A 23,477-nucleotide genomic window follows, 5' to 3' on the forward strand; every position below is an offset into this window, starting at 1 on the left:
ACAGAGGGTGCAAGAGCCCTCTGCTACTCCTCCTTCTGCTGGCCACTAGTTCAGAAGTCAAAATGGAAAAAAGCAGCACTTTTCAAGTGCAGAGGAGAAGTGCAGAAGATTAATGGGAAACTTTCTAACAAAAGAACAGGATTAATAATGGTATTATTAATGCTTTTGAAATAAAGTTTGCCATCTTGCACATTGGTTTAAAAGACATTCAAGCAATTCATCTTCTTCAACAGTTTGACTGTACATTATTCATACTGAGGCATGTCAGCAGAAGATCAACCATTTCTTTCTTTGAGAGAGTTTTATCCCATGCAAAAAGTGCACTCAAAAAGACACTCTGGTGTCATACTTTAGTTTCTACTTCTAAGACGATTTTGGAAGAAAGCTTTAACAAAACACAACTTTTACGAGAACTGAAATGAAAAATTATTACCAAAATTTAACTGGTTCATCTTTCTAGGCTGATTTACAGCTCTTAAGATGAATTCCTGTAATTCATCATGTCCAGTAGACAAACCTATCACTAACTTTTAAATTAGTAAATGTATGCTGTTGTAATTAAACATAAAACTATAGCTACATCAGTAACTTCATCATAAGTATTTTATCCAACACAGAAGTTTTGGCACTAAATCATGTTATGCGCTACATAAGATCAGCTATTTCCAATGCTGCTGACCAAATAAATATATAAGTAAAATAAAGCCAATTGAATAAAAACCCACAAGTTTGTGAGAACTTCAATTTTTCATTGTAGCTCTTAATAACCGCAGAATAAAGTATCAGATTTTCCTATATTTAAGCATGGCTTATATAGCAAGGTAACCTTATGACATTCACTAGAACAGGGTAACTTCCCTTTAATACCAGAGGGAAAAATTTTTAAAAGCAGTTTTCCCTCAACTTTAAAGGCCACTTCGTACCTCATGAAAATAACTCAGAAGTTTTATATTAACAAAGTTGCCTGTAAAATGAGAACAATGAACATACACATAATTGGGTTTTAGCCCAATTAAGTGCAGCTATTTCTCACAAATGTCTTTATCATAGCAAAATGCTTACTCATACTGAAAACACCTCAGCAGCAGCTCTTTGAAGAGCCAACCTACTCCCACATAAAATAGGTTCATTATTAAACCAGAGATAAGAAACACAGTATCTAGTTTAAGAATTCATCCATAATTTTGAGATTAAAGTCTCAGACAGCCTACAAACACAGTATGAAAAGAGTCCCCTTGCAATATTTAGTGAAAATAAATAAAATTCTAGCAAATCATAGTACCTGTGCACTCAGAATATAACCTGACTTTTCAAGCAAAGACTGCTTGTTAAAAAGTAATCTAAACCAGCTTTAAAATAGTGAGTTTCCTTTATCTATTTTAAAATAGAAAAAATAATATGGCCAGACATCCTGTTTTTAAACATCTTTTTAACATGGAAAAGAAGTTTGTGTTTCAGTTATGGGACTAAGTTTTTGGCACATATTAACAAGCATAATTCATACATTCAGTAGTTTTTCTGGGAGTACCAAAAGGTAAAAGGCAATACACAGAACAACTAGGTGCCACCACAATGAAGGATAAATCTGCTTTCAAGTCAGGAGGTGAATTTCAAAAAAAAGGGTATGTGGTACTGATCCAATTTTTAAATTGCAGGATCAGTACCACAGATCAGTACTATCCTGCCCTTAGCATTGAATCTGGGAATATTTTTTAAGTACCTTTGATACTCAGAAACTCATACCATATTTTCACAAATGAGGGTGAACAGAAAGCATACTCATTTGAAAGTGAGTCTAAAGTATAGCTGGCTTGGGAAACTGAAATACAATAGCTGGTCATGAATAAAATCCATACTGTGACAATTTTGTTTTCTTTAACCTTTAAAGGACACAGTCAATATTCCCAAATGTAATAGTGTATGTGTACTCCTCCTAAATAACTGCCCTCTACAGAAATATGTACATGCTCAAATCAGCTTTAAGCAATAAGACTTCTAAAAATTTTACAATGCTTTAGTTCATATTGACAAGTGCTTTCTGTTCATACAAACAAGTACCTGCTGTAACAATTAGACCATAATTTTAAAATACTGACATTTGTGTTGAACCTGTATCTTACCCGTTGAGTCTTCCAAATCAATCAGTTTGGGCATTAAACTTTCAGGTAACTTTTCTGGCAAATCATACCCATTCTTCCTAGCAACTACCAGATGAAATGCAGCACAGAACTCATCCAATGTCAGGGCACCATCTTTATCAAAATCTGACAGTTCCCTAAGAAGGAAAACTTAGTGTAAATAAAATTTCTAAAAGTTATTTTATTTCCAAAAGACAGGCTTCCATTTTGCTACTTGGATGAGCAAAGTCTATTGCTCACTTTATGCTACTAAACACTTCATATTAGCGCTACATGCTTTGCTCCTCAAGATGATGAGCCTTCATAAATAATAGCTTACAGATCATTTAAAATCATTTTTATCTCTCCTGGTTTTTAACCCATTTAAGACAGTACTGCACAATTTTATAGGTCTCAGAATTTTGGCAAAGTATATTACTGAAATTACAGTGCTGAGGCAACATGATTTATTTAAAATGGGAAAATACCTGAAATAGAAATCATTACACTGAAAGAAGGATAGCACCTGCCAAGGTAAGCCATTTAATGACAGCATGCAATGATGCATTACAAATTCCAGAATACAATGAAACAGAAGAGTTGCACAAACTCAGAGCTGAATTTGTCATCATGCACCACAAATTGTATTTAAAAATGTGAATCTGTGTTTCATTTAAATTTACTTAGACATAAATGAATAAATAAATATAGATAAGGAAATAATTATTTAAACTTGAATACATTTTTAACAATAAAAACCTCAAATAAATTGCTTCTAACTCTGAAGAGTTTGAAATTTCCTCAAAGTGCCTTGTAAACAGTACCAGCTCAGGCCCATTAAAACCCACTAAATAATACTGGCATAAATATGAGCAGGACTGAACATACTAGTGTAGTAGTGAAATTTTACTTAACAGTTTCTAGAAGTAACTATTAGATGTCTACCAGGTAGCTGTCATCTTTCTAAACATTTAACATTAATAATTATTTAAAATAATCACACTTACCAAATATGAGAAAGTTCAAGAATAGGTAGTTTTGACTTAGTGAAAAATTCTTTAGCTGCAGATCCTAAAAAAATCACAACAATCATTTTTAGTATTTAAGGTAAGTGAAATCATTAGAAGACTCAGACCTACTGTAAAGGTGATGAGTTATTTAGCAAAGGTTCTGGGAAAAATGGCACTAATTACTAGGGTTAAATGAGAGAAAAAGGCAAATTAGTTTCTAGTCTTTCTTGAATTACACTGAACTATAGTAGAATATTATCAGCAAAATGCAGAACTTCCTTCAAAGTAGTATGCAAGCCTAAAGTCTTTGTAACAGAACTGATGCACCCACAATTATATTTTGTAAAGAATAACTTACCTGGTATAAATCCATTTAGATCAGGTTGAATGGTTTTAAACTGATTAACATAATACTGCCTTTGTTCATCAGTTATTTTCCAGGGGTCATCATAACTACTTGATTGCCTACGAATTTCATTTGCTGTTGTAGCTGATGCTACAGTTCGTACTGTTGTCTGGTCCTGAAATGAAATATTTTCCTCAGTATTATCTACCTAAAATGCTTCTACAAATTCTCAACTTCTTGCCTTCAAAATATAAAGCATAGTTAAAACTGACAGTAGTTAAAAAAGTGCAGGAAACCATCGGCAGATGGCATGTCCAGGATAACGGCAGGGTATTTTTGCACATTGATACAATATGGAATGACCGCAAGTATGTAAGCAAAAAAAAAAAAAAAAAAAAAAAGGCACATATGCACCAAAAGCTAAATACAAATGTTTAAAAGTCATAATTATTGACATTTTTAAAATTAGTATCTTCCATTTAATGATTCCAAATTAAGTCAACTCAACGGAACAAGTATCTGCTGGGCAAATAGCACTGAATTGACTACAGCACAGATACACAGTAAACAGCTGCAATGAAAATTATGAAGGAAAAAAAAAAACCCAAGGATTGCAACATCAATCTGAATGAGGCAAATCAAATACCAATAAAGTGTCACACCTGGACAGAAGCAGGATGCATGGCTAAAAGAGCACTGGTTGGTGGGGTATCTGCAAAACTGACCCAATTTTCTTGATGGGGTGGTGGTGAATGGCCAGACCATATGGGATCACTAGAAGTAGATGAGCCTGAAATTAGAAGAAACATTTCCTTTTCAAAAGACAACCTTGAAAACTGAGAAAGAACTGTGGATATGGAAATATCTCCTGTCAGGGAGATACACTATAGGATGATGAGAAAAATGGCAACCAAAGTGTACCAAGGTGACAAAGTTCACCTCCTGACATCTCACTTGTGTAGATTTTTACACTACGTTAGCTTCAATCTGCGCTAAGAAGACAGAACTGAGGAATGAGCTTATTGCAACACATGTAAAATGTAAATTGGATTTTATCCATTTAATGGGTTTTGAATGAGTTAATAAAAACTCCACATTTTCATTTAATTGAAATAAGCAACACTTGTATGGACAAATGCTATTTAAAAGTGGCATATAATATTAACATTTGACTGCATTATCAATATTAAACTTTCTTTTCTACGTTTTAGTTCGCCATTCAAAGAACTAAGTCTTGGACATTCCTTTTAAAAATTGGGGGTTTTGGCACAGACAATCCTTCTCTACATCATTTCTACACTAACTTAACGCAGTTGCTTAAAATCAGGCTAAGAATAATAAAAAGCATCCATATAGAATGCTGATATCTGCTATCTATTAACTATCTGGAACACAACATTTGAAATTCACCCAATGCCCTGCTATAATCAACCTCTGAAGAACTGTCAATGTTCAATATCTTAATATTAAAATAACGATGAAGCAACTACAGAAAGATAAGGCCATCCAGTGTTCTACATACAAAACCATTAAAATTCTTTAAAATTGCAGTTCCAAATTAAAAATTTAAGGAACTCAGATCAGAGGGAAAACAAACCATTCAGAACAAGTCTATAAGAATCCCAGGACCCCCTTCTACTCCTCAATTCCTGAAAGAAATGCTGAACTCCTTAAATCTAAACAACATTTGTGAAAATGATGAATCTACTCTTCTTGCACAGCTAAATGCCTTCTCTTGAAATATGCCAAATAAAGACATACTTAGATATGAATTTTTGCTTTGTATGCAGAAACAGACTTCCTTTTAAAAGACAGGTCAGCTTCTTGTGAGTTTCTGTAAACCCTCCACACAACAAGAAACAGGACACTGATGTCATAAATTTAATCCTGCTAGTAAGATTTAATTTCAAGTAATAAACACCAAGAATTTCTTGTCATGATGCATGCTGCTATGACAAGTGCATTCATATAGAGGTAAACAATTTATGAAGCTGACAAAAATCAACAATTTCAGGTTCTTGAAACCTTTATGACACTACACTGCAGTAAACAGAATGAAGGAAATCTGAGAATCTGAGGACTAACATCTTAAGTGACAGTATAATGTGTTAGTATATAATACTGCTATCTAATACCCGGCAACCTGCAATTACTCTTTCATTCCATAAATTAAAATAAGAAAATGCTTAGAACTAGTTTATCTTTGCTCTTTTCCTACATACAGTAGTCATAATTGTGCAGAACACATTTAATTTTGCATTACATTGAGTAAAAAGTAGCATTTGCATGAGGAGTTGTTTTTATTTTTTTTTTTTTTATTTTTTTTTTTTTTTTTGGTGGAGGATTTTTTCTTTCTAAGTTAGCTTTAATATGATGAAAAGGCACTATTAACTATTCATTTTGTCCAAAATTCATCCTCCACTTTTGGAAGCTTCTGATGTGGCCTGGAGTTTCTAGTGACTTTTTCCAAAAGTGCTGAGAATAAAGGTAAGGCATCTGACAATGCTTTATTTGCTTTGAGGTTCTTCTTCAGTAGTTCACCTAACTCTCAAACACTATAAAGAAACTCAAGAGAAAAGCTCAGTTGGTTTCCACCTTGTCTCTTTCAGGACTAACAGTCAGAGGCAGACAACACCTTCCCAACAGTCATTTTGATATGTGACATTCAAATTTTATTTTTGATAGACTGACTTTCCCCTCCTCTACCTCTCAGACACTGACATTATTATCATTAACCTTACATGTTTACTCCTTCTTCACTTCTCTCAACAACTGATCTTGGTACAATTCAATTCATATCTCACTTAGCACAGTATCTGTTCCAAAGTAGTACTTAAGACAGCAGTGGAAATGCTAGTAGCACCAAACTGTGATACCTTCAGAGTACTTCACAGGTATTGCAAGAACTGTTTCCTTTCTCTCCTGTTCATATTATACCAGCAAGAACATTCTTACATTACTGCTCTTATTATTTACTCTCCACTGCAATGTTTTAGGACACAGGATGGAATGGCTGGAGAACACTGGAGAAAGATTACTAGTAACCATGGAGACCTGGAACAACACACATACTCATGGACTGCCACCAGCCAATAACTCAATTTGACAAAAGCAAATTGGAAACAGAAAGGTGGAACAGAAATTGGAAGAAAACTGGGTCACAGAGAAGACTCAAAGCCATTGGTCTGTTTTTATTTTATGATTTGTAACCCAATGAAGAAAACCTTCAGTGGTCTCCGTGCATCTTCATCAGTGGAAACACTTGCAACACCACTTTAAATGGAGAATAGGCCCAAGACCAATTATCAGATTTGATCAAGCTGGTGAAGTCTAATACTCTATGTTTAGTATGAAGACCTAACAAATTCCTGGAGCTGCTCTCCATCTTCCACTAGCTTGAATATCTTACCAACACATTGATAACTTAAGGAAAATGATCTCATTTCCTGTGGAATAAAAGCTACCCCCTTTACTTTGAGATACAAATGGAAACGTTCTATCTTGTTAACATGTACTTTTCAATAACTAAACAAATATTGCTTTACTTGAACTAAATTGTCGACTAACTCTGTAAACTAAGAAGAGCTTTCCTTATCATCAATATGTGGTGAAACAAAACCAGAAGCTGAATACAATTGTGACAATAAGATAAAATACCAGAGAGCTCTTATGCCCAGGTAAGAGTATTCCATAGCTTGTAACAAGGCCAATTATCATCAGTTACTGAAGCATTAACTAGGGAACAAAGGACTGTTCAGTCCCCTGCAAGCCCAGTAAATATCTTACGGCTCTGAAGATGCAAGGGAACTGTTAGCACAGTAGACACAGTGGACATATTAGCATTCAACTTCATTATCAACATTAAACTTTTTTCTACTTGTAGACATGTTCCACTTCTGTCCCTGAAGCGTTCACAAACAGCTACAAAACCCCTCCCAAAAGAGAAAAGAAAGAAGTATGGCTTAAGGCTGCAATTTCTCATGCATATTCAGGTATCAATACAAAACTCTGATGTCATGCCAAAGCTAACAAATATCCTAGGACAGAAGAGAAGATCTCAGATGTTTTTAACTTGTTTTAGATCATTATTTGGATACTACCAACATAAATATTCTGCTTTGCTTCCAGTCCCAACAGAGTACAAGGTAATAAAAAAAATTTTCACATTCTGATATACCACTCAACTATCATTTAAAGTAGGAAAGGGTTCTTTCTCCCAAGTTTGTCAACATCATGATCTTATCTTAAATTGCTAAACCAAAGGCACCTATAAGACTTGAGATGCTCAGGTTTTAACAGACTTGACTCTGACATTGCAGGATGAGACCTGAGCTAACTATAAATATTCTACACAGGTAATCAATGTCTGTCACTGAATTTTAATTCCTGATACTAAAGTAAAATCAATGCATCCTTTGAGGCTCTCCTTACAAAAAATATTGAAGAGAGATGGTAACAAGCCTTGGCTTCTGGTTTTGTATTTGTAAGCATACTGAGCTAGTGTGACAGTACCGCAGAAACCTGTAATATACATACAAAGCATTAACACGATCCTAACTGAATTACTGTCACAGGACAACACAACTGACAAAAAATTGTAAAATCCAAATTTTTTTGCTCTGTTGAGATGAGAACAGGTTTTCTTCCAAGAAATTGATAACTACAGCTATAAGTTATGAGTTCGATTTCTAAAGCAAGACAATGTGTAAGATTTTTTAAACCAACAATTGACTGATCTAATAATTATTCTACAGCCCAATTCAACAGAGAAAGCACTGTTTAATTTTGTTCATAGTGGGAGTATGAGGATGCAATGGAACATTTACTATGCATAAGTCAGAATCTTCCCGTTTAAATATATCTTTCTTCAACAAAAAAAATAGATTTGATTTTTGCCCTTCTGGCTTAAGCAACATGCTGTTTATTATCTGATCCACCAGAAACATTTTCACACTTGAGTTTCCATGATTACAGTTGACAACCTCATTATGCGAAATAATGTTTGAGAATAAAGTAAAATACAAGCAGAGACCTGGGTTCTCACTTTGCTTGGATCACAAATGAACTGGCACAGCCCTACTGAAACTATAACACTTCACCTGGTTTCTCAAAAATATCTTGCACTGGAATCAAGATGAGCTTGTAGTACTGATCTTAAGAAAACTAACCAGCAGTCTATCTGGTTCTATCTAAATGTCATGAGAACATAATTTTTCTATAAACACTGTCCTTAAAATGTAGGATCAAGAGAGGGGGGAAAAGCTGAACTGCCTACAACAGCTGAAATTCATAGCAATAATTAATCATCTGCAGTGCAAAAGGATCATCTTCAGTAAATTACACTGACAATTTTTCTTAAAGTAATATATTAAAAATTACTTTAGCATTGCCAGAAGAGACAATCCTTCCATAATAGCATCTTTGAATTACTTTAAATAAACTATGAATGTGTTCCAGTACAGAATATAAAATCAGGGAATACTGAGCTAGTTCAGAAATATGCTCAGAGAACTTCTGAAAAATTTACCCATTAAGCATCACAGGGAAACCATTACCAAACTGAGATATTAACATGGTATTGCAACTTTATTTTTAAGATAACAATATTGAACTCTATAACACAAGGAAGAGTTTCCATACTGTCCTGAGTCCATGACTTTTTAAGTTAGAAAAACTTCACAAGTTAGAAATCAGACACACTTGTATTTCAGCTTTAGAGAAACAAAAGTCAGCTGAACTACAGGAGAAAAAACGCTGAGAAATTGAATGCTGACAGTGCTTGGACTGAACCCTTAGAAAAGATTATATAAGCAATCAGCAGACTAATTTTTTTTTTTTTTAATTGTAAACTGACTGAGACTTACTAGCAAACAATATTTAGGACACTAACATAAACCTCTGCACACAACCCACATCACTTCTGAAGTTTTATCTTCTTATCCAACCAATTCTACTAGAATCCCTTTTCCTCCATGGATGCTTAGAATTCCAAAATGACAACCACTGAAAGGTGACAGACCAATTTTGGAATATCATAACTGAAATAAACCAAGGAATCACAGTTCAATTTCAAACTACAACCTACAAAATGCAACATTATTTAGCAGTACCATCAAAATCAAAACCTGAATTACAATTGCTCCCAAATTTATTAAGACTACCAGGTATCAGAAAACAGGACTTTTTAAAATAAGACATATTAAGGGAAAAAACTTTTAAATTTGTATACAGTGATACAATAACAGGGATGGTCTTCATGTTAAATGAAGAACATTAAAGGATGAAAAGCTTCACTGAAACAAGTGGTTCTGTCTTGACAGATTGGAAATGCAGATGCTTCAGTTGTTTACATAAACTTTAAAGAAACAAAATTAATTGTTTTGGCAATTCAGCTAATCTACCAGAAATATAATTCAAGCAAACAATATATTATCTGCTGCTTTCCCTTGAGGTCCCCACATTTTCAGGTATACTGACAGCTTCTGCACAATTTCAACAGGATTATCAGTTTTGTTTTTAAAAACTTTCCACTGGAAAACTTAGCACTCTTTCCCTCCCTCCAAACCCTTAGCATTTCCCATGTGACCCTAATAAATGCATCTGCCATATGTAAGACCACAGATTCTACAGTACTGCTATCAACACAGATACTTGAATCTGCAAGAAAAATTCCAGGACTGGAAAACACAAAGATAAACTGTCCTAAGCTCATTTATTATACTTATTTAAGAATTCCACAATGTTGGGTTATCACTGAAGCATAACAAGACATTGATACCTGGTTGTACTTCACTAAATGGAGCCCAAAAAGGTCCAGCAAGAGGTCGCTCATTATTCCCTCCGCTGGGATGGCGGTTGTGCTTCCTCCAGGTATGTGGAGAGGTTGGTGGGGATTGCTGTGGTGAAACAACTGGAGATGCGGACTCCTAATAAAACAAAGGAATCTTTTAAGTTTTTTACTATATAACTAAATACATCTAAAGCCTATCTAAAACCATTATTTCTAGAAACAACCATCACTGCAGATAAACTCATTTTAGAGAGTGAAAATTTTAGTACTCATTAAAATGAGGGAACAGGAGAAGTCGGGTACAGTATAACTAGGACTGAACACATTTACATCAATGTAATTAATATATTTTTAACTTGGCATTCTTAAAACAACAGCAATGCTGAGTTAAATGACTTAGCTACAAAGGAAACTAGATTATAAGACTCACTTTCACTTGTTATAAAAGTTACATTTGAAACCATGTCTCAAAAGAAATACTTACTGTGCAATTTGTTATCCTACCAAATGTTAATCAAATGACTCACAGTTATTTGTCTTCATTTAAAACGAACCAGAATTATAGATTGGTGGAAAAAAAAAATCACCAAATAGCACATTGGATTTTTTAAAGTGCAAAAACATAAATCCAATTTTTTAAAAAGAATGATGCCAGCTAGGATATACTTCTCTGCTGTACAAGGCAATGTTGCCATGATGCTAAGGCTCATACTTCTCTTTAATCCCATACTGTACTATATTCTTCCTGAACAGGTGGGGAAAAAAGAATCACATGTGCAATTTCTACATGGAATCAGTTCTCATAAGACATTCAAATTACCACTTTATTTCATTTCAAATAAAATACAAAGGAAAAATAATTTATATTGTACAAAGTATTCATGTAGTAGAAAGTAATTTCTTCCCTATATCTTTATCCTTTGAAATTCTTGTTTGCCAGTTCTCCCAATTTGAACTGAACTGTATTAGTGAAAACAAGTAAAAGAAAGTAAATCTTGAACTCCAAATATCCTGAAAAGTAATAACAAAGCCAAAAACCTGAAATTCTGTTTCAGCAGTACACAGAAAGTTTGGGATTCTACGTAAACAGGTGTTAACATATTATCAAGTATCAAGACAGACTAAATGTAGGCTTCCCCAAAATTACCCAAACTGATTTACTTTGCTAATATTTAAAGACCATTAAGCTTTTTAAACAGTATTACACCTATGAAAGTCTAAAAGTCTTTTTAAAAGTCAGAAAGTGCCATTAGCAAGCTTTTCTCCAAGCAAAGTATATTCTAAAAGTACATGCATCCTAACAAAAAAAAAGCTTTAGAGCCTCAATGACTGTTAATTTACAATGTGCTGATATAAACTTTTGCCTCTTTTTTGCCCTCTGATTTTCCTATTCCTTGTAAATTGAAGCCACCTTGGTTGATTCTACAGATGAGGTATTTTCTGGAAGTTCTGACCATCAAATCAGATTTCCTCAACTAAGTTTCTAGGCCACAAGATTTCAAACTTTCCATTCCAAGTATGTAAATCATGCTCATATATACTGGCAAAAAGTTTTACAAAATGGCTGGGAGCAATACTAATTCACTTCAGCTTTTAACTGAGGGATCAACTGACTGCACAGTCTGTGTTACTGTTCCTCCACGGTACCTCCATCAAATCAAGATACCTTTTTTGTTGCAGCTACATGCCTTTCTGTACTTTGCCTGATTTCTCCTTGTTGCATTTAGTTAACAGATTTATTTTCAATGGCAGGACATTCTTATCCTCACTGGTACATGAGGACAAGAGGGGAAGGAGTCAGGGTTTCCAAAGTGCCACTTGCAGGCTGGAAAATGGAACTGAGGTTGAATGGCTACTGCGCTTAGCACTGTGCAACAAGTGATAGGAAAACCATGACACTGCATCACTTAAATCAATGAAAAGCTTCCTCTTCTGTTAGCTTTTATGCAAGCCATCTTTTATCAAACAGGACTTGAAGGATGTTTGAATTTTTTAGACAAAACATCATGGAGTAAATGTAGAGAAAGCTATGCTTGGACACAGGTGTTATTAATTTAATCCAGTACTCTTACAAATCAGATGGTCCAGAAAGACACAGAAGAAAACCTGAGGCAGACAAATGTATGATAGTCTACCTAGAGGAAGCTACTGACTACTTCTAGTAACTGCATGTGAACATTAAAACTTGACACACAGTCATCATGAAGCAGCCCTACCCTAGGCTGAGAACTGACTCTTCAGTAAGCCTCTGCCTAGCAGCTGGTCTTATGCTGTGAGCACAGGAAGTAATTGTAAATACGATTCCCAATTTTAATTCTTCTAAATCTTTACTATACATGTGGTTCATGTGATTCTGTAAAGCATGTAGTGACAGTGATCAGATCATCAGAAGCACAAACATAGGAAATAATTAACTTTGTTCTCAGTGCGCAAAACAACATTATATCAGAAGTCTGAGCATTTACAGATTTCCCACAATTGATTTGGAGCTTACAGACTCCAAAATAATTTAACAGCAAAAGCATATCACCTGCTCTGACGTCAAACTTCTGGAAGGGGGACAATCCACATTTTTAGCTGTACTGTCATTATAAGGCACACATTCCCAAACCAGTTTAAACCCAATTTAGACAGCATTGCTCTGGCACCATCTTTCCCTTGCACAATCCTAGTCACTCACTAATACCACTCATGGCCTTCATTCACCTAGCTAACTAGAATCTTAAGAGAGCTAAAACCCTTAGCTGGTTTATTTAAACGTATTTATATATACACACGGAAATATGTGCATATATAGCAAATGTCTTAGCCAAAATGCTGATGGCTTGATGCAAGTGTAAAGAAGGAAGATGAAAGCCAAAAAAGGCTGGGGAGGAGCCAGGACAGTAGAAATACTGACTCCCATTCTAAAGCAGTCATGGGAAAACACAATGAGTAGAGATTTACTGAAACTGCAATTATATACAGGTTCTAACTCCTGTATATAGGCTACTGACTATGTATCTGTCTTTACACTGGATAAAAAGTTATCAGTTTTACCTAGAAAACATGGTTTGTTGTATAATTTCCACTTCAGTTTTGTCTTGAGCTTCACACTTTAGCAAACAGCAGAGTAGTTTTATTAGAACCAACTTCATTCTCAGCTGCAACACACATTTGCATAATGTGAGAGTGTTTTGAGAGTTTATGAACATATTTGTTGCAACTGAGCAAGTAGAGTTGCTTGCTTTCACCTGTCTGATCTATTAATAAAAGAATTTAATTTTCAAAGCCTGAAATATCTAGAATCAGATTTTTAAAATAATAGGATAATTTAATAATAATTAGGATACAGAACCTAACTTATCTGCTTTCCCAAATTGTAGCATGTAAGAACAGTTTGCATTATTTAGCTTACTGGTAGCTCAGTCATTTGAAGTTACACACCTAATCTCTTTGGGAACTTTGAAAATTTTACTCAGCGTCTGTACACTGTAGTAGGTGTTAGATCAGCTGCTATTAAAATCTTTTTTTATAATTTTTTTTTAGTATTTTCAATGCAATTACATTTAAACCACTACCTTTTATTTTCCCTCTAGACAAATCTCAATAAAAATCAAACCAATTACAACATTATGTATTTTACTATGTTAAGCCACTTATTTTATCTCTTTACATGATTCAAGAAAATATCTTAATAAAAGCATGTTGACATAAATGGTTAACAATTTCATGTTAAATCAAACTAATGAGGACATCTTTGTCAATAACTACTAAAAAAAAAAAAAGGTTATAGCTACCAGGCAAAAATTAAGTAGTGCATCTTAATTAAGAAAAAAAAAATCATGTTTAAAAACATTGTAAAAAAGCATTTTTGTCAGACTGGAATTACAAAACTGAGACGAAGTATTTGTAACTTGGATATTTTTGAACCGACAAGAAATTACTAAAAATAGCATGTTAATTAAAAAAGGTGATATAATATATGACTAAAGGAAGAGCCTTAGTGAAGACAAGTCAAATAAACTGGCTTAAGGTAACACAATAATGTGCTAAAGGGACAATACTGTCTCACAAGGGCATTATAAGCATACATGAGACAAACAAGATTATAAACCTTTTCCTGGGTTGCACACATCAGGTCAGAAGAAAACTGCCTAATGAGAATTCCAGAAGTAATGAAGCCAGACATGGTATCTAAAGATTAGCTTTAAAGGTGTTGTGATCCAGGTCCTGATACCACCCAGCCAGCTTATGAGTTAGTCACCAGATCCATCATGAAAAAAGATTTATTTACAGATGGCAATTGTGTTGTAGAACCTCAACTGGCCTTCATACCAAAGAACAAAACAGCCCGAGGTTCAATGAGAACTTCTCCACTTGCAGCACTATACATTTTTCAAGGCAGGATGTATGGTTCAGTCAACTGAGGAAAATAATAATAAAACCAGAGACAAATGAAAAAGAGATCAATCATAGCATGAGAAATGATACTGGTATTTTTGTGATTTCCTCAACAAAGGAACTGCACTACATTTAACCTGAAGCTGAGCATTATCTCAGTGGGGTGTCATACAGGATAGTTCCAACAATGTGGAGATTAACACAAGGATCTAAGGTGTAAAAGAACTGCCTATAGAAAGGGCAAAGCTGGATTGCATTAGAATGGGAATTACAAGGTTGAATGGAAGTCTCTAATAATCTTCTTGAATTGGACAATAACCTAATTGATTTGGACAATAACCTAATCTGATACATTAGGTAAACAATTATGCACACTACATAGCATACTTACAAATTTTAACAACAAATATAAGGCAGCAAACAGATGGATCCCTTTCAGGACATAGGGAACAGTCAGCTATCAAATTTTAAAATATAAAATACAGTTTTTCTTGCATAATGAATGTTACTACCAAAGGCCATAAAGAGAAGACTACATGCACAGGTCACATACCACACCCCTACAGTTTGTCAAGTGTGACAGATCTGCTTTATTCACAGCTGCCAAGGTATATAAGGTGAGACATATCAAGCAAAACCAGGAAAGAACCCTACAAAATAGCATTAATACTGGCGAAATATCACTTGGAACAAGAACTACAAATGTAACAAAATATTTTCAATGAACACAAATTCAAATTGGATCTCAGGCAGAGAAGGATTAGGGATTACTGGTAACTACTTTATGAAATGAAACTGAAACTATGGATTGCTTTGTCAAGCAAAACAGAGCTAAAGTAGAATGCAATAGTTTTCCAGTAAATACTGGCAGTGCCCTGCAGCAAATACTAATGACAAAGCTGTTAAATGAGCAGGCTGAGTTAAGTGGGAATTCTCACCATATTCCCATGAATATTCCTACTAAGGCCCTGGAATAGTCTTCCCCAACAAAGACAGTGTGGAATAAAAGGCTTCACAGTTTCAAGAGAGAACCCTGATCTTTTAAAAACTTTTTATAATAATAAAATCACATATGAGATCCTTTCCAGTTCTGTGCTTGTAAGCCAGGTATATTTTATCTGAAATTACCTGTTCAATCCACAAAACAGAAGTGCACAGAAACGAACTACCAGAACTACTAGCAGAACCTTAAAATAAAATCACACTAGTTTTCATACAGTTGAAAGAATTGAAATGTTAAAATTCTCTCTGCTACAGGTACCAAATTTGAGCTTCTCCTCCTAAGGTTGCACTGACATAGCACTAAATCAGTATGATCTGGAGTGCCAGTAATATGCTTAATACACCCATAGGCAGAGGAGTACCTTCAGCTTTACCTTTTATTTTTACAGGGGTATAGCAAGTTTCAGCCTGTAAGCATTTGTCAGATATGTGTTTTTCAGATGTTAAAGTCTCAATATCTATTGAAGCTAGATATTCCCTTTCCTGGAAAAGAGGTAAAAGTATCCTAAAGCAGTACCTGATCAACATCGGATCATACTTAAAAAAGCCTGAAAAAAGTACTTGTTTTTTGGCTTTAACAGCAAAACACAAAACATCTCCAACACTCAGAACATTTAGTCACTTGTGAGCTACTTTCAGAAGACACAAAATTCTTCCTAATCTCAACATTGCTGTTTCTTCTAAGTATTCAGTACACTAACATTTTTAGTAACATAGCTGCTACTATCAAGGTATAGATATGTATATACACTGTGGTAGCATACCCATGTCACCAAAGTGCTCGTATAGATGTCACATTGTCAGCAGGAGTGCTCAAATCTACTTAGCCTCTATTTTATAGGAATAAGAAATTCTGTCAGAAGGAAAAAAAAATATTTTTAGCCAGTGTTTTATCTCCACCAGGATGTGCAGTTAACATGCTATCCAGCAAGGATGGCATCTTTCATTACTCAGCTAGACTCCTAAAATCAGTTCTGCAGCTTCCATGACAGCTAAGCATGACTTCAGCCACCTTCTAACAATATTGAAAAGATACTAACTTCTGCCCAGTGCTGTATTTCTAAATTACAAAAGCTACCACAAAATCATTTTATAGCTACTCTTTGGAAACACAACCTAACTGCTATTTCCTGATTCCCTTCCTCTAAGTAAAGTTCATTGAGGGAACTGCTGAAATAATGCATTGAAAAAAGAAATAGTTTTACCTAGCACATTTCAGTAGACAACATACTGAGTAAAGTTCTTCTACATAAATTATTTGTGATTATGAGATATTATACTATGCATGACAAATCTCACCAATATGGAAAGCTACATATAAATTAACCAGTTTTTAAGGATGAAGATTAAGATACCTTATGATGCCATACAAATAATATTTCAGCCATAGCCTTTTAAGAAATCAATGTATTTTCAAGTGTTGGTCACATTCTCAAAGCCACAAACAGTTTAAGAAAAAAACAAACGCCTAAATTTGCTAATGGAGAATCTAACAAGTATATGATAAGCTCCATGAGCGAAATATCCAAGCTTAACTGACATACTCCTCCAGAAATAAGAGTGATCCCTAGGAAGATGACACATTGTGATTTACTTGTCAGACTTCATCTCTTCAAATACTCATCGGTCAAAAAGGTGGCATGAGAATTCAGAATCTGAAACTCTTTCTAGATTTTATAAATCTGAATGGTATCTCCAGGTCAAGACAACTAAATCAGCAACTAAATCAGTAATGAAAACATGGATAAGAGCAGTACCCATTTTTATAAAATAACACAATTAGAGTATTTATATGGTTAAATGAGAAACCTAGGCTCAAGCTCCTTTCTCAGTTTATTTCTAACCTGGTATCGGAATCACTAAGTATTAGACTGGGACAAGAAGGCTGCTTGAATGAGTTTGTTGTACAGTCAGAAATATAGCATTAGCCACAGATTGTTCAGTTTTACAATAGGGTGCACAATTAGACAATACTTCCCTGATGTTCTACACTGTGAAACTTAAAACTGCTGGACTCAATGCTGTGTTGTCTGTTACATTTGTTCCATGTCTGCTTTCTGGGCCAGATTACTCCAAGGACTTAGATACAGAGTTTCTTTATTCTGAAGATCCCAGACAGACTTGTGTAAAAAAGAGATACCAAGTTGTTTTTATCAGCCAAGACAGAAAAATTAAACTGGGATGCACATACACTTTTGTGATTATGAGGCTTCTTTATTCTAAACTTGAAGACCTCAAACACCAGATTTATTTTTCTTTTTGTTATTTTGACATTATGCCACTACAGATTCCTGTATCAAATTACAACTGTTCACTAAATAAACTCAACATCATGATGGAAGCATATAAAACACAGTTTCAACCCAACTAAAACTTCACAATCAGATTTAGGAAATCTGCAATGTGCAAAGTGCTTGGTAGCTCTCTCAAACATACCTAACCAAAACTAGACAGCAAAAAGCTATCTTGAGACCTACTGCTAGCTCTTTTTTCATTATATCTTCTCTTTGAAAGAAAGGAAGTGGCAGCCAAACACTGATTATGGATTTCCTCTTCTAATTTACTTTTTCTTTATATTGGATCAGTCTGGGCTATTTCCATAGAGACTAATAAATGTTTATGAGTGATTCCTTGATTCCCACAGAGACTATGGGACATTTGCAAATTCCCCAATTCTTTACAAAATAAGCCCAGAAAAAAAGCACAACATGGGGAAGAAAACAGGTAATTAAATACATATACCCAGCAAAATTTAGCATTTGTACTCAGTTCTTGTTTGTAGAAAAGACAATCAGAAAGGATTTCCCCATGGACAAAGAGCATCAAGGCTGTAAACCCAAAGAACTGTGTATGAGAAGGCACAGTGTTCCAAGTCTTTACAGTTTTCATTAATTCAGACATCTTGTCACTGAAGATGAAAAAACCAATGAACAAAAAGTAATCAGTTTTCTCATTATTAAAACATAAGAAAAAGCTGTTTGAAAACTTTGGTCTGTTTTTCTAGTTCTCATTGTCTCTCCTTAACAGTTAAACTGCTGAACAATAAAATGTGAGGCAGAGAAAAGCTACTGAGAAAATTTACAGATTATTTTTTTAAATACAATATTCCAGATTTGCATGTATTGGAGCATGTTGAAAGACTAGAAATTCAGTCTTCCACGGCACTCAGTACCACCATTCCAATGACCAGGAAACTGATGGGAACAATTTAATAAATGAGCTATTAACACCATAATGACTACAACTATATATTTCCCATCCTAACTTACACATTGAATTTCTTTTCTGTCTCAATTCTTTGTCCATTACTACCAATATTTTAAACAAAGATTTTAAGACTTCATAAAAAATGTCTCCTACATGTAAGTATTTCAGAGGCAGCTATGATCTTTGGGTATAATACATATCAGTATAAATTTTTTAAGAAACTATATTGGAAGTAACCTAGCTCAGAAGCCCTATCAAATTGACACCTACACAGCAAAATAGTGATTAAGAATCCCATTTAATCTTTTAAGTTAATTCACCTGTTGATCAGTTGATGTACGCTGCTGAACTGCATCATGGCTCACAGAGCCTTTTTTGACTTGTATCCTGCCAGGCGGAGGAGGAGGAATCACACCTGAATATGAAGCTGGGTTATCAGCATCTGAAGAATACAAGGCTGTGTGTCTTGACTCTTGTTCATTCTTTGACACAACAAATCTGGGAAGAGGGAGGTCCTTTACTGTTAAAAAAAAAAAATAAAGCAGGATATTTACCATACCTAAATATGATGATTAAAAATAAAAACACTGTTCTATTTTGGAATTAAAATTTCACATGTGACTCAATTCCTTACACACTGAGACTGCTGCTATAGTCAAGCTAACTCCTGGCAGCTGGAAAAAGCACATACCCATTCTACTAGCCAAGCTCTGACTTTGGTACACAAAGATGACTTCACATTGCTCCATTACAGCTTTGCACCACAACTGTGTATTAAATGCAGCAGCAACCAGATAACCTGGATTTAGTTCATTTTTTGTTAGATTTGTCAACATTTCATTCCTGAAGCATCATTTTCAAAATTTTTCTACCATTTCTAGCACATATAAAGAACTAGAGTCTTCATATAAAATGATTCATCAGGAAAACCAATGCTAAAATACTGCAGTATATTCAGCACCATCTTTTAGTGAGTTAATGTCATGTTCATATTTACAACAGATATAATCTAGTTGCACCACAGAGTGTGACTATTGCCTAAACACATCTATGCATACTTTCTACAATAAAAGCTATATTAGCTCATTCGGAATACTGGAAATACAACTGGAAATATTCCAATGTCACCTCACTTTGATATGAACAACTAAAATGCAAAGTTTCTACAAAATGCTAGGAAGCCCATTAATATAATGTACCATGGTTCAGAGTAGCCCAACATAGAAATGAGACTATGCAAACCTTCAATTTCCCACTGCAAGATCCCTACCATTTTTCTCCCAACTGCAATCGTCTTAGTGCTCCACTTTGAATAAACATAAATTGTGAATTTGCTGTACAGCTTATCTGGAAATTATGTCTCCAACACAAAACAAAATTACAAGCATGGCTCAATTTAATTTCTCTTGCTGACTGCTTACTTAAATTACTTCTGGTACTGAGAATGAGTCAGTGGTACTACAACTATATTAAAATACAAGATGAAATTGCATACTGTTTATTACATGAGCATTGTACCCCATGCTGCAGCAGGAAAGTAACATAACTAAACAGCAAACCATGGCCAGCCAAAACTGAAAAATCCATTGCATACAAGTGAAAATGTGTATGTCTGCAAAACCAGGAAAATACAGGCACCAGATGATCCAACTGACACAGGGGAAGTCTGTGCAATCAGCTGTGCCAGCACGAGTCACAAAATAATAGAGAACTCAAAAGAAACACAAAATACTCTGTCTTCTTTAAAAGCAAGACTAGATAAATATAGGTTTGTTTAGCTGTACTAAGTTCCTACATGACTAACCTGCTATTTTTACCTCTCTCCTCTCTGACTTTTTCCAGTAACAGCAGAAAAATCTCATTTCAACACTACAGCATTTGTTGCCATTCAGAAATCCCTCAATTATAAATGTGAGAGCTGTCATGAATGGAACTAACCCTTGATATTGAGTGTATTAAAGAGATCTCTATACTTTTCATGCCCACATCCTTCCTAATATTTTTTTTCCACTAAAACCTGTATTTCATACTTAAAAAATAATATTGCTTTGAAATACACACTGCTCATTCAAGTCTCAATTTTTAGCTTCCTGGAAGGAAAATTTTCTGAAGGAACAATAGCTTTGGAGGCTTGTAGTATAATAACTAATGCCAGTATTCTTACTCTACGGCCCATCTGAATAATCAAGAGTACTTAATAACCAGTTGGCCCACACTTATGTTGGACTTAGTATTTAAAATTTGACCGAGTTTTCACTCAGCAATTCAGATAAAGTAAATTTCTCATCTACTGACAAGACACACAAAAATACAGAAGGAAAGAGTAGGAAGGTGAAAGAAATTCCCAAGATAAAAGAATGAAGAAAATTAAGAAAATTAATGAAACATGCATAAAATGGAGAGCTAAAAAGTAGATGTCCAAAAATATAAGCTTTAACTAATTTAAAATGTCTGAAGAGACAAAGAGTATACAGCTTAGTTTGGGATGGCTCTAACAGTTTGTCTTCAAGACATCTTGGAGATGGAATGTAAGCAGAATTAAGTTAGCAAAACTCAGAATCATTTTATCAGCCTGCTACATTTTAGTTGTTGAGTTAGCTGTTACAACAAGACTTGAATCATTCTAGAAGCAGGAAATTCATAGATAGGACTGGAACCACTGCAACCAAGGCAACAGACCATAGCTAAAAACAGTTAGAGTAAAAATAAATGTTCTTTCTATTGTACTTGGTGTATTCTGTAGCCTTGGAACCAGTTACAGAAAAATATTCCTAAAAGTTCAGAAATCATTACAAGTATTTCTAATATTGTCATGAATAAAGGAAATTATCAACATGAAATTAAAGTTCCAATCACTTTTAACTTTTAGCAACATATTTTATATTTTGAAATTATACCTTCATTTAGATCTTTCCTTCAAAATTCTTGTGATTTCTCTTTTTTTTTTTTTTTTAAACAGAACAGCTCCTTCTGGTTAAGGTACCTTGCATTAAAATAAACCAAGATTATAAAATCCCTGTAAAAAGCCTCCATACAGATTTGTCTTTCCCTTCTCCAACAGGCATTTTATGAGAAACTCCACAGTTGTTTGATCAAGTTCCAGTTTTATCAGTGTTAAGAGTTGAAGGTTCTTTTTCCTGTTTTCCAATTTTAGAACATTCTGCTACAACTTGCTAAAGCTTTAGATTAGGGAACACATAAGGAAAACTAGGGAAATAGTTTATAAACACACAGTGCTTATAAACAGAAAGGGACTTGAATAATAGCAAAATGTTGACTAAAACAATGCACTTTTCCAAAAAGCTACAAAACCCCATGAAATCAGTATAAACAGTTTGTATGAGCCTAGAATAAACATAACTGTGAGAGTATACAAAGAGATTAATTTCTTTTTTATAGTTTTGTCAAATACTTCAGTCATATCAGATTGTTTTTAACAGTCTCCTTAACTACTGTTTAATCTATATCCTTTAGACACAAAAACCACCTAAGACTTCTTTTATTTACTAGCATATAAAAATCATAACTTTTTTCTACAGACATGCAATCTAGTAGGAAAGTCACTCTAAGGCAAAACTGTGCTCCAAAGATACTTCTAGCTTTTGAGTTGTGTCCTATAATGCAAGGGCTACAGTGCATTAAAACTCACGACTTCATCCTCCTAAGTTCTCTTTTCATCTTACACAACAACAAGGACACAGATCCACTTATCTCATTTAGAAGGCTACAGGAGAGCCTCACATCAAAGCTCTTCCTGCAGCACTAAACCATCTTTCTAGAATAAGCCTTCCTCCTGTTTCACCTATTTCACCACCCACACCACAGCTGACCTTTGAAAATTAGGGTAACAGGTGATTTGGCTGACAACAGACTTCAAAAATCTTTTACAGGTCATGTTTTTCATTAGGAAAAAAATCTTTAACTAATCGTTATATCTGCTCTTAGAAAGGAAAAAAACTGTCAAACCAAGTGCAAAGAAATGTAATGTTACAAAAAGATAACCTTCCATTTGTCATAATCAAGGCTTTGGAAACCCAGCAGCTACAAAAGTCTGCAAATACTGCATTCTTCTCCTTCCAGTTTACATTACTCTTAGTACTTCACTCAGCGGACATGGCACACTATTTCTCACATCAGTAATCTATAGAATTAACTTGCTCCTAGGTAGTAGGTTCAAGTTGTTCGTTCGTCCCATGGTGAATGCAACACTTATTCAACGAGTAAGGTATTTCAACTTGTATTTACTGCACAGTAAGAAAACACTCTCTCAGTTTCTCCACATTTTTAAATTAGCAACACAGCTAAAGATATATTCCACTAATTTACAAGGTTACTCTGTAAGAATATGTAAGCCAACTACAAATAACTGCACTCAGCAACTCAATCCCCACTCCCTCGACCCTGTGATTTACCTGTATTTAAGCTTTCCACTCTTAGAGGGAGACCAGATTGGGCCACAGCAACAAGTTTCAAAGCAATGTAAAATTGACTTCTTCCGAAATAGCCAAGTCTTGTTGCACCACAGAGCTCCATAATCTGAAATGAAACACAGTTACTTATAGAAAGAAATTTTAAACACAACAGCTATACAGATTTCATACATTTCAGAGGAGCACGCCGTG

The 23,477-nt window shown here is 34.5% G+C and overlaps 1 protein-coding gene across 9 annotated transcripts in view; it reads right to left on the reverse strand.

Annotated features, from left to right (window-relative positions):
- The window catches only part of REPS1 (RALBP1 associated Eps domain containing 1), a 61,925-nt gene that overhangs the window by 22,965 nt on the left and 15,483 nt on the right, over positions 1–23,477 (reverse strand). For 8 of the 9 annotated variants that reach the window (XM_053939795.1, XM_053939792.1, XM_053939791.1 and 5 more), the window contains exons 2-8: positions 23,268–23,391; positions 19,176–19,375; positions 10,252–10,399; positions 4,136–4,263; positions 3,486–3,648; positions 3,125–3,188; positions 2,121–2,275 (exon numbers count right to left, since the gene is read on the reverse strand). In XM_053939795.1, coding sequence (XP_053795770.1) covers positions 2,121–2,275; positions 3,125–3,188; positions 3,486–3,648; positions 4,136–4,263; positions 10,252–10,399; positions 19,176–19,375; positions 23,268–23,391 — 982 coding nt within the window. The remainder of the gene's footprint in view (positions 1–2,120; positions 2,276–3,124; positions 3,189–3,485; positions 3,649–4,135; positions 4,264–10,251; positions 10,400–19,175; positions 19,376–23,267; positions 23,392–23,477) is intronic. The other variant, XM_053939793.1, reaches the window with a different exon arrangement.

This window comes from Vidua chalybeata, chromosome 3 (genome assembly GCF_026979565.1).
Source record: "Vidua chalybeata isolate OUT-0048 chromosome 3, bVidCha1 merged haplotype, whole genome shotgun sequence".
Lineage (NCBI taxonomy): Eukaryota > Metazoa > Chordata > Aves > Passeriformes > Viduidae > Vidua > Vidua chalybeata.